This window comes from Gorilla gorilla, chromosome X, assembly GCF_029281585.2.
Source record: "Gorilla gorilla gorilla isolate KB3781 chromosome X, NHGRI_mGorGor1-v2.1_pri, whole genome shotgun sequence".
NCBI lineage: Eukaryota > Metazoa > Chordata > Mammalia > Primates > Hominidae > Gorilla > Gorilla gorilla.
Window position 1 is genome coordinate 82,081,022 of NC_073247.2, and position 14,590 is coordinate 82,095,611.

Genomic DNA, 14,590 nt, shown 5'->3' on the forward strand with positions numbered 1-14,590 from the left:
GCCTATTCCCTCCACATGCATGTCCTGCCAGAAGAACCTGTCCCTGGGCTGGGAATCTTATATTACCTTCCTCTCCAACGAGAAGAGAAGTTCAAGGCTCACAGACATGTGCACACACAGCTCAATGCACTCAGATCCCCCTCCACCACTCCTGCCCCCACTACCTACAGGAGATTGACTCCTGCTGTGCACATAAGCTGGGATAATCAGGGTTTCTAAACATCAGCTTTGAAAGTCCAATGTCCCAAAGTGGTGGGGGGCTGGGGACGAGGTACTCTTTCCCATACCCTTGGCTTTTGTGTGGCCTGGAGCCGCTGATATAGAGATTGGAGTGGGACACGAGGTATTCCTTTCAAAAACACAAAGGCCTATACTTTGAGCCCTCCCATTTCAATCCCCCACCATGCTTCACCTTTAAGACCTCCCACTCCACTTTGATCCCAGTTCTCAGGTTCACGGCCTCACAAGGCCAAAATCCTGAAGTTACCCTTCTCAAACTCCCTTGCCTTTAACATCATCAGAATCAACCTCCTACCCCCACTCTGTCCCAGCAGCAATAGCCTGCTAATCTTTTAGCCACTAATCTTTTAGGCACTAATCTGCTTTCCAAACTCTTGGCACCTGAACTATTTATAGCAGTGTTTTATGCCCCCCCCCCCCACAAGAACCCTATTCTTTTCCGATGACCCCCACCAATCAAAACACTCAGAGGACTGTGGGTATAAGAGGCGGGGAGGCAGGCATAGCAACCAGAGCTGGAGACTGATGTGAACTTCATCTCTCTCCCCAGGTAATATTCCAAAGCCCTCTACTTCTAGCCCATACTAAGCCCTATATCCCTTGCTCTTAGCATCCCTCTTAATATATCAGGCAGCAGTTGAGGGACACCCTTCCTGACATAGCCTATAGACATTCAGGCCTAGAGACCCTCCAAAGACCTCTGGAAGCTCCCCTAAGCTCACCCCCTGGGCCAGGCTCAGTAAGCATCAGAGGAAAGCACTAGAGAGACATCTCCCTCTCTCTAAGGATTCCCATCCAAAGGCCTAGCCCCTGGGGACCTGGATGGGGATAAGGATGGGAAAATCTAGGAAAGGCAATGAGAGGGATGAGTTGGTTCAAGGAGGACTTTCAACCTCCATAGAGACTTCTGTCACCAAAAACTGAGAGCATGAAGGCACCAACCCCTTCTCTCTCACACTTTTCTCCCTTCTTTGTTGAGAGTCAAGGGCATCATGAGGTGAACTCAGGTTCAGGATCCATTGCAGGAGCAGAAGGAGACAGAATCTATTGATTTGTCCATTCATTCATTCATTCATTCATTCATTCATGTATCCAACAAACATGTCTTGGCACCTAGTGTGTGCCAGGGGATGTCTAGCCTCATACAGACCAAGAAACACATTTTTCTCACACTTTTCTGGATGGAAGCCTCTGTCCAGCCTCTTTCCAGAGAAGTTCCTTCTCTCTCAGGGTTCTCAAGAGTTCCCCAGCCATTCTAGGAAGTTTGGCCCTTTCTGGAGAATACATAGTATGGTTAGTCAATGATTTGTACAAAATAGGAAGGTTTTTTTCCCCTCTTGCCCAAGATGGGCAAGAATATGGCTGAAGAAGTACCCTTGGCAGAAGGGAGAATAGGAGGTACTTGATGTGGGTGAGGTGTCTGTCTAAGGAGGAAAGGTTACATCACACTAGGTGTATATGGATGGTATGCTGGAGTGGGGTGAGAAGAATAGAAATGAAATGATTGAGCCTTTCTTCTTTCCCTTTTCCCAGAAAAGGCTCAACATCAACTATATAGCCAACATGTCCAAGTAAGAACTCCTTCTAATCCTCTGAACCTGTGAATTGCTCCCTACCCCAATCCAAGTATTTCCCTTTGGGGTAGGGGGATTTCCAATTTCTCCCTAACTTGTGTCCTTGGATTCTACCCCAATTATCCCTACCTTTGCCCCATCCTATGCTCCTGGAGCCTCTTCTCCTAATCCTAAGAATATTTCTTTTTCTCCCCAATTCCCTTATTTCCTCTTCCCTGCACTTCCAATCCCCCTCTCCATCCTCTTTCTGGTTTTCTCCTCATAGGGTGTTTAAGAAGACCAGCTCCAATGGGAAGGTGAGAGAACCTGGCCCAGCTGGGCAAATGAGAGGGCAAAAGGGATAGGTGGGTACATCCTTCAAGGTCTCAGGGGTCTGGGTTGGGGGCTTCAGGGGAATCCATTCAAAAATGATTGTGAGAATAACATGGGAAGTTGTTCCACAACAGCTCTCCATCTACCTGGGGAAACGGGACTTCGTGGACCATGTGGACACGGTGGAACCCATTGGTCAGTGAGTCCAAAAAAGGGAAGCCTGGGGAAAGAGGAATGGAAACTAGGGAGTAAAAGAAAGTCCAGGAAAGACCGTGCAGAAAAGGAGGCAAATTAAAGGGAAGAATAGGAAGAACCATTTCAGGGATCATCCTCTATTTCATAGTCTGAGAGTTTTTCCTGACCAAAGTGCTGTCTGTCCTTCTCTCCACAGATGGTGTTGTCCTGGTTGATCCTGAGTACTTAAAAGGTCGAAAGTGTAAGTGGAAATCCTTGTTGGTCTTTGTATGTTTCAGACAGGTAACCCGATGAGTGGATTGCACCAGAGTACAACAAAACCAGAAAGTGGCAGGAACTGCGAATGCCTTCTCTGGTGGAGGCTGACAACTGGGAATTCCAGCCCAGTGTGGCCAAATTTTCTAATTGTTAATGAGGAGCTGTAAACGAAGCTCAAAATAAGACTTTTAGAGGCCCAAAGTGTGAAGATTATGGTGCCCCCTTACCCAAATAATATTCAAAGTAAATATCTAAAGCATAAATTAAATTTTATTTATCAAAATTACACAAAACTTACACTTGTGCTGCAATTAAAATAGCTTCTTTCAGAATTTCAGATTTTCTCTATTATTACTGGTGGTGCCCCTGCTTGGCTATTGATCTGGATCTTAGACTGCCTATAGAATGATCCAGTAAGTCAGAAATCCATATTTTAAGGCAAATTTCCTGATTTTCAAATGTCAGCAACTCACTAAAAGACTTTAGAAGCCTGGATAGATTATAAACTTTTTTTTTTTTCTGTTGGCTAGATGTGACTTTCAGGCTGCCATTTTGTAACCTCTGGTATACGTCTTTCCATCTCCTTTTTTTATGTAGGGAAACTGGCTGACCTTTTATTCAAGAAAAAAAAAATCCCAAACAAAGAAACAAAACAACAACCATAGAAAGTAACACTAAGAAACATTACTCTGGCAGCAGTATTACAGATCAAGATTATGCTGATTTTTTTTTTTTTTTGCTGCTTTTTTTCCTTTTAATTCTCACTATGGATTAACCCCACTGTGATCCAACTAGACTGAAAATTGGGTTTGATTTGAAAAAGGCTCTGAATGGGTTGATGAATACTAGTTCAGATGTAACTGTTAGATATTGGAGAATAAAGTAGCCTAAATCTCTCAGATTAAGCAGTGTAAATAAGCAATCAAATCGGTTTTAAGTATCAGAGGAACTTTGGGATAGACTCATAAATTAACCAACTTATTTAAGGTTCCCAAGTATTCTATATTTCTAAAACCTAAATCATTTTTTCACATTTCTACAAAATCTTCACAAGCTATGGAAAGAAATCTTTAGTTAAAAATATATGTTGTTCCAGGAAGAGATGCATTTTTCCTTTTATTCTAATCTTTTATGTCCCCTTAGTAGAGTTTTATATTAATTTTCATTTAAGTTGTGAATATTTCTTGTTTATTCTTAGTTTTTCAATATGGTTTGTTACCTCTGTGAAGATTGTCTTGTTTGCATCATATTTTCTAATGTGTTTTTCTATCAAGGTACATTTGTGGATGTAAAATATGCTTACCCTATACTGTGGAGTGATAAAGGCCAGTGATAGGGCAGTATATGTGGTGGTGTGAACGAATTGTTGTTTAACAAAAATCTATCTGGAATCTCTCTCTGTATTATTTCTTACAACTGCATGTGACTCTACAATGATCTCAAAATACAAAGTTTAACTTCAAAAAGGCAATGAGAGAAAAGTAAAAAATACCTAAGGTGGCCTTGTGTTCAATTATAGCAACAGACAAAGTTGAGAAGCACACATAACAGGTATTAACAGTAGTTATCTGTGGAACATGATATATTATGGTGGAGCTTTGATTTGTCTTTTTGTTTGTATTTTCTGATGTTCAGACAACATATATTTTGTAGAATAAACACAACTATACATTAATAACTTTAGAATAGATACTGACTTTAAAAGAAAATAAAAACAAGCTATTTCCTAGCATGCAAAAAAAAAGGACGATTCTAAACTGCTAGAGAGCCAATTAGAGCTTCAGTTGGGGGTAGGAGTTGCGTGATGCAGTTGATGTCTTAGTCTGCTGCCTTCCCAACACAGGAACAGAAAGCGATTCCAAGAACAAGTCATCTGATTAACGTCCTTACCTCAGGTGCTACTAGATCCCCTTCGGCCTCACCCATCCTGACCTTTTTTTCTGTCTCATTCCTCATCCTTTTCATTTCTTCTCTCACCCTGCCTCCTACCAGCCACCTCTTTTCCTCTCCTTTTTACTTTCTGTCTTTTTCCTTTCCTTTGTGCCTTATTTTCCTTTCTTTCTCTCTCCTTTCTCGCACTATAATTGGCCATAATTGAGAACCAAGGTGAATCTATTTGTTGTATCTTTGAAAATTATTAGGTTTGTCTCCATTGTAGAAAAATTAGAAAACATAGATGAAGGAGAGACTGTGTAACCTTACCATCTTTAATCACTAATCTTTTGATCTTATTTATTCATATTTTCTGTGCAAACATATCTATATTTTCACTAAAAATGCTATACTAAAAATAATATTTTACATTTTTTAAACCTATGTCAATATACACAAATCTATAACTTTTTAAGTTGCCTAGTACTATATCATATGGGGATACCACGACGCCCTGTAATGCACATCCTTTTCATACTTGTTCAATTATTTCTTTCTAAGTGCCTAGAAAAGGAATTAATGGCCAAAAGGCATTCACACATTTTTAAAGCTTTCTATACCTATTGTCAAATTGCCCTCTAAAATGCTTATACCAATTAAATCTCACTCCTGCAGTGCATGAGGCTTCTCATATTGCCCCAGTCCTTATAAACACTGATATTATCAATACTTTCAGGCTTTGCTATATCTTTTGAATATAGGTTCATTTTTCTCATTCTCAATTTTAAAAGCAAATAATCTGGTGTTTGATGTTTTGAGTTCTTAAAAATACTAAAATAAGTTGCTTTCTACTCAAGTGGTGCTGTTGGTAGTTTTTTTTTTCTTTGGGTCAGAGCCCCTGATAGAAATAAGGTTATCCATTCCTGTTCTACATCTTTCCTTGCCTCAACCTCTGTCACCCTGTACTTGGACAGGTATCCCTCTCTACTCCATTCTACATTATATTAGCGCATTTCAGATGATTTCTATCTGCCTCTCACTTGATTTCTTTCAAATCTTAGATACCTGTTACAAAGTATGAGTTCAATTATAACTCTTCCATTTCTGTCAATATCATCATCATCATCATCATCCACATCTATAATTATTTTGAAGTTTCCGAAAGGATTCCTTTTTTTTTTTTTTTTGAGATGGAGACTTGCTCTGTCACCCAGGCTGGAGTGTGGTGGTGCGATGTCAGCTCACAGCAACCTCCACCTCCTGGGTTCAAGCGATTCTCCTGCCTCAGCCTCCTGAGTAGCTAGGATTACAGGTGCCCGCCACCACGCCCGGTTAATTTTTGTGTTTTTAGTAAAGACAGGGTTTCACCATGTGGGCCAGGCTGGACTCGAACTCCTGACCTCAGCCTATCCACCCGCCTGGGCCTCCCAAAGTGCTGGGATTACAGGCGTGAGCCACTGTGCCCGGCCTCCAAAGGGATTTCGAATACATCAGCTCCTCACAACTGTCCTATGAGTTAAGTTGAGCACCTATGAGCCTGAGCTTTGGAGTCAGACAGGCCTGGGTTGAAATCCCAAACCATTGCTTAATAGCTCTGAGCTCACTTTCTTTGCCTCTAAAGTGGAGATAATAATACTTCAGAGGGTTGTTTTGAGGTCTAAATGGCATATGTAGGGTTACTAGAGCAGTCCTATTATTGACAGGTGTAATAACTGAGACCCAGAGAAATCAAGGGATTTGTGCAAGCCCTATTCAAGTCCAGGTATTCTGACCCTAAATATTATTGTTTCTCTTTTTCATGATAAAATATTTATCAAGGCATACAGAATTATATAATGAATACCCTGTACTCATCACCAAGCTTTAAAAAGAATTACAGAAACAAACTAAAGCTTCCTGTGTGTCCTTCCCTGATCCAGTTTGCCTCCCTCCCTCCCTACTTAACCCTTCTCCTCTTTCTCTCCTCCCTCCCCAGATAACGACTACCCTGAATTTGGTGTTTATTATTCTCTTGATGGCTCCATACTTCTATCCATATTTATGTGTCTATGATCAACTTTGATATTGTCCTACATGCTTTTAAACTTTATATAACCGGTAACATACTGTACCTATCATTCTGCAGCTAGATTTTTTGTTCAGTAGCTTTTTTTTTTTTTTTCTGAGACAGAGTCTCACTCTGTCACCCCCACTGGAGGGCAGTGGTGCAATCTCAGCTCACTGCAACCTCCGCCTCCCGAGTTCAAGCGATTCTCCTGCCTCAGCCTCCTGAGTAGCTGGAATTACAGGTGTATGCCACCATGCCCAGCTAATTTTTGTATTTTAGTAGAGATGGGTTATCACCATGTTGGCCAGGCTGGTCTTGAACTCCTGTCCTCAAGCGATCTGCCCACCTAGGCCTCCCAAAGAGCTGGGATTACAGGCGTGAGCTACCACGCCCAGCCTTGTTCAATAGCTTTTGAGATTTAACCGTGTTGGCACAGGTCTTAGTCTGTTTGTGCTGCTACAGCAAAATACCTGAGACTAGGTAATTTATAAAGAACAGATATTTATTTTCTCACAATTCTGAAAGCTGGGAAGTCCAAGATCAAGGCTCTAGCAGGTTCTGTTGTCTGATGACGGCTGCTCTCTGCTTCCAAGATGGTGCCTTATTGCTGCATCCTCCGGAGGGGAGAAACATTGTGTCCTCACATGGTGGAAGGTGGAAGGGCAAAAGGTCTCCTTTATAAGGGTCTTAATCCCATTCATAAAGGAATTCATGAACAAAGAAGCCCCATGATCTAATCACCTCTTAATGGCCATCTTAATACCATCACAATGACCATCAAGTTTCAACTCCTGAGTTATGGAGAGGCCACATACAAACCATAGGGCATTCTTTGAAGTTCTAGCTCATTTTTTTTAACCTTGGTTTAGTATTCCATTATGTGAATATACCACAAATTTTTTATCCATTCTCCTGTTGATAGATTTTTAGATTATCTCCAGTTTTATGTTCTGACAAATGTTGATGCGATGGCCATTATCATATGTATCTCTCCTGAACAAAAGCTCCTTTAAAGTCAACTTATTAGGTCATACTCTACGAGCAGATTTAATTTTACTGGATAATCCCAAATAGTCTTCCAAATTGGTTGCATTAATACTCCCACCAGCAGTATGTAAGAACTCCTTTTGCTCCACATCTTCATCAACACGTAGTGTTGTCAGATTTAAAATTTTTTGACAATCTGATGGGTGTGAAATCTTATCTCGTTGTGGTTTTAATTTGCATTTATCTGATTACTCATGAGACTAAACATGTTTTCATATGTTATTGGCCATTCCTTCACATACTTTGCACACTTCTGCAAGGGCCTATTCACATTCTTTGCACAGTTTTATACTGGTATTATTGTTGATGTGTGGGAGTCCTTATATATTTTGGACTCTAAACTTCAGTGTGTTATATGTGTTGCAAAGATTTTCTCCCAGGCTTTCCATTTTTTTCTTTGTTTATAAAGACTTTGAATATAAAGAAGACTTTATAAAGACTTTTAACATAAATTTTACTGCAGTCAAATGTATTAAGAATCTTTTCATTTGTGCCCATAGCCTTCAATCTTGTTTTTTTTTTTTTTTTTTTGAGACAGAGTCTTGCTCTGTTGCCCAGGCTGGAGGGCCGTGACACGATCTCGGCTCACTGCAAGCTCCGCCTCCTGGGTTCACGCCATTCTCCTGCCTCAGCCTCCCAAGTAGCTGGGACTACAGGCGCCCACTACCACCAAGCCAGGCTAATACTTTGTATTTTTTTTTAGTAGAGACGGGGTTTCACTGTGTTAGCCAGGGTGGTTTCTATCTCCTGACCTCGTGATCCACCCACCTCGGCCTCCCAAAGTGCTGGGATTACAGGCGTGAGCCACCGCACCCAGCCAGCCTTCAATCATATTACATCACCTCTCTGTGTCTTCTTGACCCAGTTAAGATTCCCCTTCCCACTCAGGCCTGACAGACCACTCTCTTCCTCCTATGCCTGCAGTGTTTGTCATGTTGACATGTGCCTTTCGCTATGGCCGTGATGACTTGGAAGTGATTGGTCTGACGTTCCGAAAAGATCTGTATGTGCAGACCCTGCAAGTGGTCCCAGCTGAATCCAGCAGCCCTCAGGGGCCCCTCACAGTCCTACAGGAGCGACTACTGCACAAGCTAGGGGACAATGCCTACCCCTTTACCCTGCAGGTACTGACCCCAAGCCCTGGGCAGGCAAGGTCTCCAGGGAAGATTAAGAGAGGAAGCTCAAGAAGGACAACAAGGGAGAGGGTTCCCCATTTCTTTTGTATTTGTTTGTATTCTTTTCTACTTCTTTTCTGATCTCCTTTTTGTCCCCTAGATGGTGACCAACCTGCCCTGTTCTGTGACACTGCAGCCCGGTCCTGAAGATGCAGGAAAGGTGAGGACTGGGTTCTAAGAAAGAGGGATAGGTAGTGCCAGGGAAGAGGAACAGTGGGACAGTCAAGACTGGAGAAATGGACAGCTAAGGAAAGAGGTCAGGCATTTTCTTATAGGCCCATGAGGAAGGGAGGACAGCACTGGAAATGAGCTCTCTTTGCCTTTGTCCCTTTACAGCCCTGTGGGATTGACTTTGAAGTGAAGAGTTTCTGTGCTGAAAACCCAGAGGAGATAGTCTCCAAGAGGTATTCTTTGGTTGTCCCCAAAAATCCCTGCCTCCAGCCTCTGCCAGGAAACAGATCCTGCTCTCATGACAGAAATAGCCCCACTTCTAACCTCCACAGCATCATCACCACCAGTGACACCCGGTTCTGAGTCCCCTCTGACTTACCTTCTTTGATCTAGGGCAGGGGTCAGCAAACTTTTCTGTAATGGGCCAAAAAAAGAAATATTTGGCTTTTTGAGCCCTATAGTCTCCGTTGCAACTACTCAACTCTGCCGTTGTAGTGCAATCGCAGCCACAGATAGTATAGAAATGAATGAGTGTGGCTGTGTGTCCAATAGAACTTTACTTATGGACACTGAAATTTGAATTTCATGTAATGTCCACATGTCACAAAATAGCATTGTTCTTTGATTTATTTCAACCATTTACAAATGTAATATAACCATTCTCAGCTTGTGGGCCATAGGAAAACAGGCATCAGGCCAGATTTGGCCAGTGGGCCATAGTTTAATAACCTTTGGTCTACATACTTACATTAAGGGACTAGAGGAGTTCTCTGAGGGAGGCCTTCCCCTGCTCCCATTCTTAAGCAACATTTGGACTATGGGGGTGGCATGGGAGAGGTCTGTGGGTCTGAAAGGAGGACGCTCTGGCTAATCTCTTGGTCTCTGCTCAGAGACTATGTGCGGCTGGTTGTCCGGAAAGTACAATTTGCACCACCGGAGGCAGGCCCTGGCCCCTCAGCCCAGACCATCCGCCGCTTCCTTCTGTCAGCTCAGCCCCTACAACTCCAGGCCTGGATGGACAGGGAGGTTTGTGACCCCCACTTTTTGCCTCCCACCCCAGAACCCCTCTGATGCCCTTTCTTCACTGATTTCCTACTTGGGCAGGCAGAGATGGGAGCCAGGGTGGCAATAGCGCTAAGGAAGCAGGGGTTCTAGGTCTCCATCTGCGTATTCGTCCTCCAGCCTTGACATGGGTCCCCGCTCCTGCTTTAGGTTCACTACCACGGAGAACCCATCTCTGTCAATGTTTCTATCAACAACTGCACCAACAAGGTCATCAAAAAAATCAAGATTTCAGGTGAGTTTCTTTTCCCATCCCTGTGCACCTGGTCCCAAAGCCACAGGTCTTTTCCCAAAATTCTATCTCACTTACCTGTCTGCATTCATCTAGGCTTTCCCTCTAACATGGGCTTGTCAAAATGCATATCTTGTTTTGTCAATGAGCATGTCTCACTGCATCATGTATAGTGTGCCTATGTATAAGGTCACATCTAAGGACACTGAGCTGGGGTCTCAAGGATGACTGACTGATTATAATCATGTGCTTTTCCTGGCTTGTTCAGTTGACCAGATCACAGATGTTGTCCTGTATTCACTAGACAAGTACACCAAGACTGTGTTCATTCAGGAATTCACGTGAGCTGGTGCTGGGGCTAGGACCAGAGAGCCAAGGGGTGGGGTGGTGGGAAGAGGTCCAGGAGGCAGTTGAGGGGGTCGGGGGGTGGGGAGAAGAGTGGTGGAAGATTCCAGGGAGGGATTCCCAGGAGAACTAGATGGAGGGGATGCAACTTACCCCCAGGAGTCCCATCACGATGCTGAGAGAGGGCAGGGGCATAAGGATTTCCCACCAGAACTAATTTCTCCCAGTCTTCAGTTAAACATGTTACCTCTCTTGGATACTCCAGTAGGTTCTTGTATAATCTTGTACAAGATACTCTTGGGAGTAAAAGTATGCTTAGTCAGCAAGCCCAGCCTAAATTCTTCTCTTGTTCTTCTTTTGTAGGGAGACTGTAGCTGCTAATTCCAGCTTCTCCCAGAGCTTTGCAGTAACCCCAATCCTGGCTGCCAGCTGCCAGAAACGGGGCCTGGCACTGGATGGCAAACTTAAGCATGAAGATACCAACCTGGCCTCCAGCACAATGTAAGCTCAAATATAACTCTCAGCCTCCATTTCCTACCCCTCAACCATTCCACATGCTACATTTACAGCTCTGAGGTTTCATGTTCAGTAAAGCCTACCTGTTTTTTAAAGTGTCTCTAGGGCAGTGTTCAGAGACTCCTCCAGGCCTAAAGGCCTGCAGCAAGCTCAATAATGCCTGTGGGACCAACGGCAGGCTTAGGTCAGCGGCAGAGAAAAAGGAAAACATGGAGAGGAAAACAATCCTTATGTTGTATAAGATTTCACAGTTCACAAAGGTCCGACATATGTACTATGCTGTCTTTGTGAGAATCCCACTAAAGTAGCCTGGACAGGTGTTCTTATTCCCTTTTACACTTAAAGACCCTGAGGCTCAGAGAGAAGAAGGAACTCACTTAAAGTGGCATAGCTGATAAGTGGTAGATGTAGACAGGATTATATCACATGTCATCTGGCTCTGAATACTGTGATCTCTACAGAAGCTACTCTCTAGAAAAAATAAAGATGGAGTAGAAGACTAGGAGATGAGAAATGGAGGAAAAGGAGGACAAAAAAGGAAAATGATGCAACAGGAATTAATAGAATTCTAGGAAGTCATTCACTTGGTCCTGTGCCTTCGGAGGCCCTAGTGTTAGATGTGTCTTCCACCAAAAACCACCTGCCGCCATCTGTCAAGTGTAATCCCTCCATCTCTCCATACATCTTATCAATCAAGTAGCTATAGACTGTTATTGCTAGAAATACCCTTAGAAATCATCCAAACTGCATTATTTTATATGTAAGAGATCAGCAGCCCAGAGCAATGAAGAGATTTTCTCAAGCTCATGCAGCTTTCGCTGTCTTATTTTTCAATCAGTGGGTTTTTTACTGAACCCCTATTACACGCTCTTTCCTATGCTAAGCAATGTGGAGAATATAAAGAAGTTTAAGACAGTCTCTGCCTTCAGTCAATTTATGGCCTAGATGAGGAACAAAGAGAGATGCAAATACAACCCAACAGTTAAATGTTAGTACACGTGGTTCAGAGTAAATCGCAACAAAGTTAAAAGAAGCCAGGAGAGCTGGTGAGGGCTTCCTGGAGGAGGTAGAATGAGCTAGATCTTGAAGAATGTGAAGGATCTGGATACCAACAGAGGAAAAAAAGGAGCATTGTAGACTAGGGACACAGCATGGGCAAAGGCTAGAAGGTGGGAATCCACATGGCATGTTCTGATCACGGAGAGAAGATGGGTCTGCTTAGGTTGTATCCCAGGAGTTAGGGGAGAAAAGGTTAGAGAGGCTAGATAGGGCAAGGTTGTTAGGGGTCTTGAAAGTCAGGCAGAGTAGTTGTTATATTCAAAAGGTAGGCTCTTGAGCAGAGAGTGACATGGTAAAAGTGAATGTCAGGAAGAGAAACGTGGTCTCAACGGGTAGGAAAGGTTAGAGCCTGGGAGATATTCTGGGATAAGACTAAACATAATAGGGTGTGGTGATAGGAATGCATGAGAAGAAACTGGGGACTGAATGAATTACTCTTCATGCCCCAAACACCCTAAAACGAATACTACAACCTCCAGTATTAGACCGGGAATGGACAAAGAGCTGCTGGGGATCCTGGTGTCCTACAAAGTCAGAGTCAACCTGATGGTGTCCTGTGGTGGGTAAGTGAGGGTTCTGGGTCTGTCTGGGCAGGGGCTGAAGAGTCAAGGGCTTTTTGCCTCTGTTTTTCTCCCAGTTAGATTGACCCAATCAAACCATTCCCCACCCTTTCTCCCAGACCAGGTTCCCAAACCTGTGAGCTCAGTGAGCAAGTCACTTTCCCTTCCAGAAACCCATTCTGTGGCTGGCTCATTAGGTCTTATGATCTCTCATCCCCTTGTGAAACTACGTTGCCCCTTCTCTATTTCCCGCTGCTAATTTTGGGTGTCATTCTACCCACAGCATCCTAGGAGACCTGACAGCCAGGTGAGAGACTGTGGGGTGGGGGGACTTGGGCAAGAGGAGGACAAGGGGATAAGGAGAGCAAAATAATGATTGATTCTGGAGGGTCTGAGGGCATCCAAAGACTGGAAAACTAAGGGAGGGAGGTTCAGGGATTGGGCTTGTAGAGAGAGATGTAACTCCACCTTGGGATCCTTGCAGCGATGTTGGTGTGGAGCTACCCTTGGTCCTGATCCATCCGAAGCCATCTCATGGTGAGTGACCAGGTGGAACTCACAGGGACGGCTGTCCTGAGGGCTGGAGTCCAAACCATTCTGATCTCATGAATTGGGGACTAGCAGTTTGCCTGGGGATGGAATAGCAATAGGTAGGCTGGGTGTCTAGGTTTTCAGGGGAAGTGTGTGTGTCGTGTGTGCTGGAGACAAAGGATTGGGAAGTTGAGGGGGGGAAAGTAAAGATACTTCTTCAGGGAACCGAAGAGCCTCTAATCAGCTTCAGCTCCATTTTTTCCCTCCGTCTCCATGCTTGCTACAGAGGCCGCTAGGTAATGGAATACAAGATTGGGAAGCCCCATTCCCCTCTTCCCATTGCCACCCTCCATGTTATGACGATAGAAATGTGAAAATGCTTCCTTGGGGTGCTTTCAATACATGTGCAGTGGAAACATATGGCTTAGCTTCGTGTCACAGTTCGGTGCTTTTCATATGCCCTCCTTTCCCTTTCTGCATCCCCCCGCCCTCCACCTTCTGCTCTTGTTGGAATCATCCTTCCCCCTCATCCCCTTCCCATTTTTCTTTTTCCTTTTCCCCCACCCGCTCGCCCTTACTTCTTTCGTCTTTCATTCTTTGATACCTTCCCTCCTTCCCATCCCTCATCCTTATGTCCCTTTCAGTGCTCCTGGGGGACTTTTGTGCTGGGAAATTTGGGCGGGAATGAAAGGAAACAAGCCAGAGTGGCTGATGGAAAAGTGGGGACACCAAGAGGGGGCCGAGGAGCCTACCTGGGAAGCAGGGAGGGGATCACTTTTCTGGGATCAGGAAAAAAGAGTGGACACGGAGGACACCCAGAAAGGGGTTCCTAACCTTCCATTCTCTTCTGCTGCTTCTGCAAGCTCTGAGGACATAGTCATCGAGGAGTTTACGCGGAAAGGCGAGGAGGAGAGCCAGAAGGCTGTGGAGGCTGAGGGAGATGAGGGGAGCTGAGCACCTCGCTCTGATGCCCGTCTGTGTGGAAGCCCCCACTGTAACACTCTAATAAATCAGTTTGTTCAGATGTGCCTAGCGATCTCTTGCCTATTTCCTCTTCCTGGAGGGTCACGGAACTACTGAGAACAATCTTCCCCACCTCCACCCCTTCGCTGTGATTACACTACACTTAGCCCGTGCTTTTCCCCATACGCTGACCCCAACTTCCCTCTGACACGGTCAGTGGCCATCCCTCTCTCCACCCCATGACCCCACTCGAGTGGTCATAGGATTGCGCTGAACACCAGGCGCAGTGCAAGCTGCCAGGAGGGGGCCGAGGGGGCGTGGCCATGCCCAGGCCTGGGTGTGAAGCCAATGGCCGTCAGCCGACCTCAGTAGAGCATGGCGTGAAGTCCCGCGGCTCAGGCTGAGCGTTGGAAGCCATTTTGGCTGCAACC

The 14,590-nt window shown here is 44.4% G+C and overlaps 1 protein-coding gene across 1 annotated transcript; it reads left to right on the forward strand.

The window, feature by feature from the left end:
• The first annotated feature begins 751 nt into the window (after positions 1-751).
• ARR3 (arrestin 3) lies at positions 752-14,224 on the forward strand. Its single transcript, XM_004064327.5, has 17 exons — positions 752-790; positions 1,774-1,811; positions 2,080-2,110; positions 2,261-2,321; positions 2,518-2,562; positions 8,470-8,669; positions 8,821-8,880; positions 9,057-9,124; positions 9,782-9,917; positions 10,104-10,188; positions 10,454-10,526; positions 10,894-11,031; positions 12,585-12,668; positions 12,949-12,972; positions 13,150-13,202; positions 13,483-13,492; positions 14,060-14,224. Exons 2-17 carry the CDS (start codon positions 1,804-1,806, stop codon positions 14,148-14,150), a joined length of 1,167 nt encoding a protein of 388 aa, XP_004064375.3. The 5' UTR covers positions 752-790; positions 1,774-1,803; the 3' UTR covers positions 14,151-14,224.
• The last annotated feature ends 366 nt before the right edge of the window (positions 14,225-14,590 follow it).

Bases quoted from the DNA above. Each gene is read 5' to 3' on its own strand.
- ARR3 (XM_004064327.5), top strand. The intron at 2,322-2,517 runs GTCAGTGAGTCC...TTCTCTCCACAG, and splicing joins GGACACGGTGGAACCCATTG to ATGGTGTTGTCCTGGTTGAT. The intron at 10,189-10,453 runs GTGAGTTTCTTT...TGGCTTGTTCAG, and splicing joins CAAAAAAATCAAGATTTCAG to TTGACCAGATCACAGATGTT.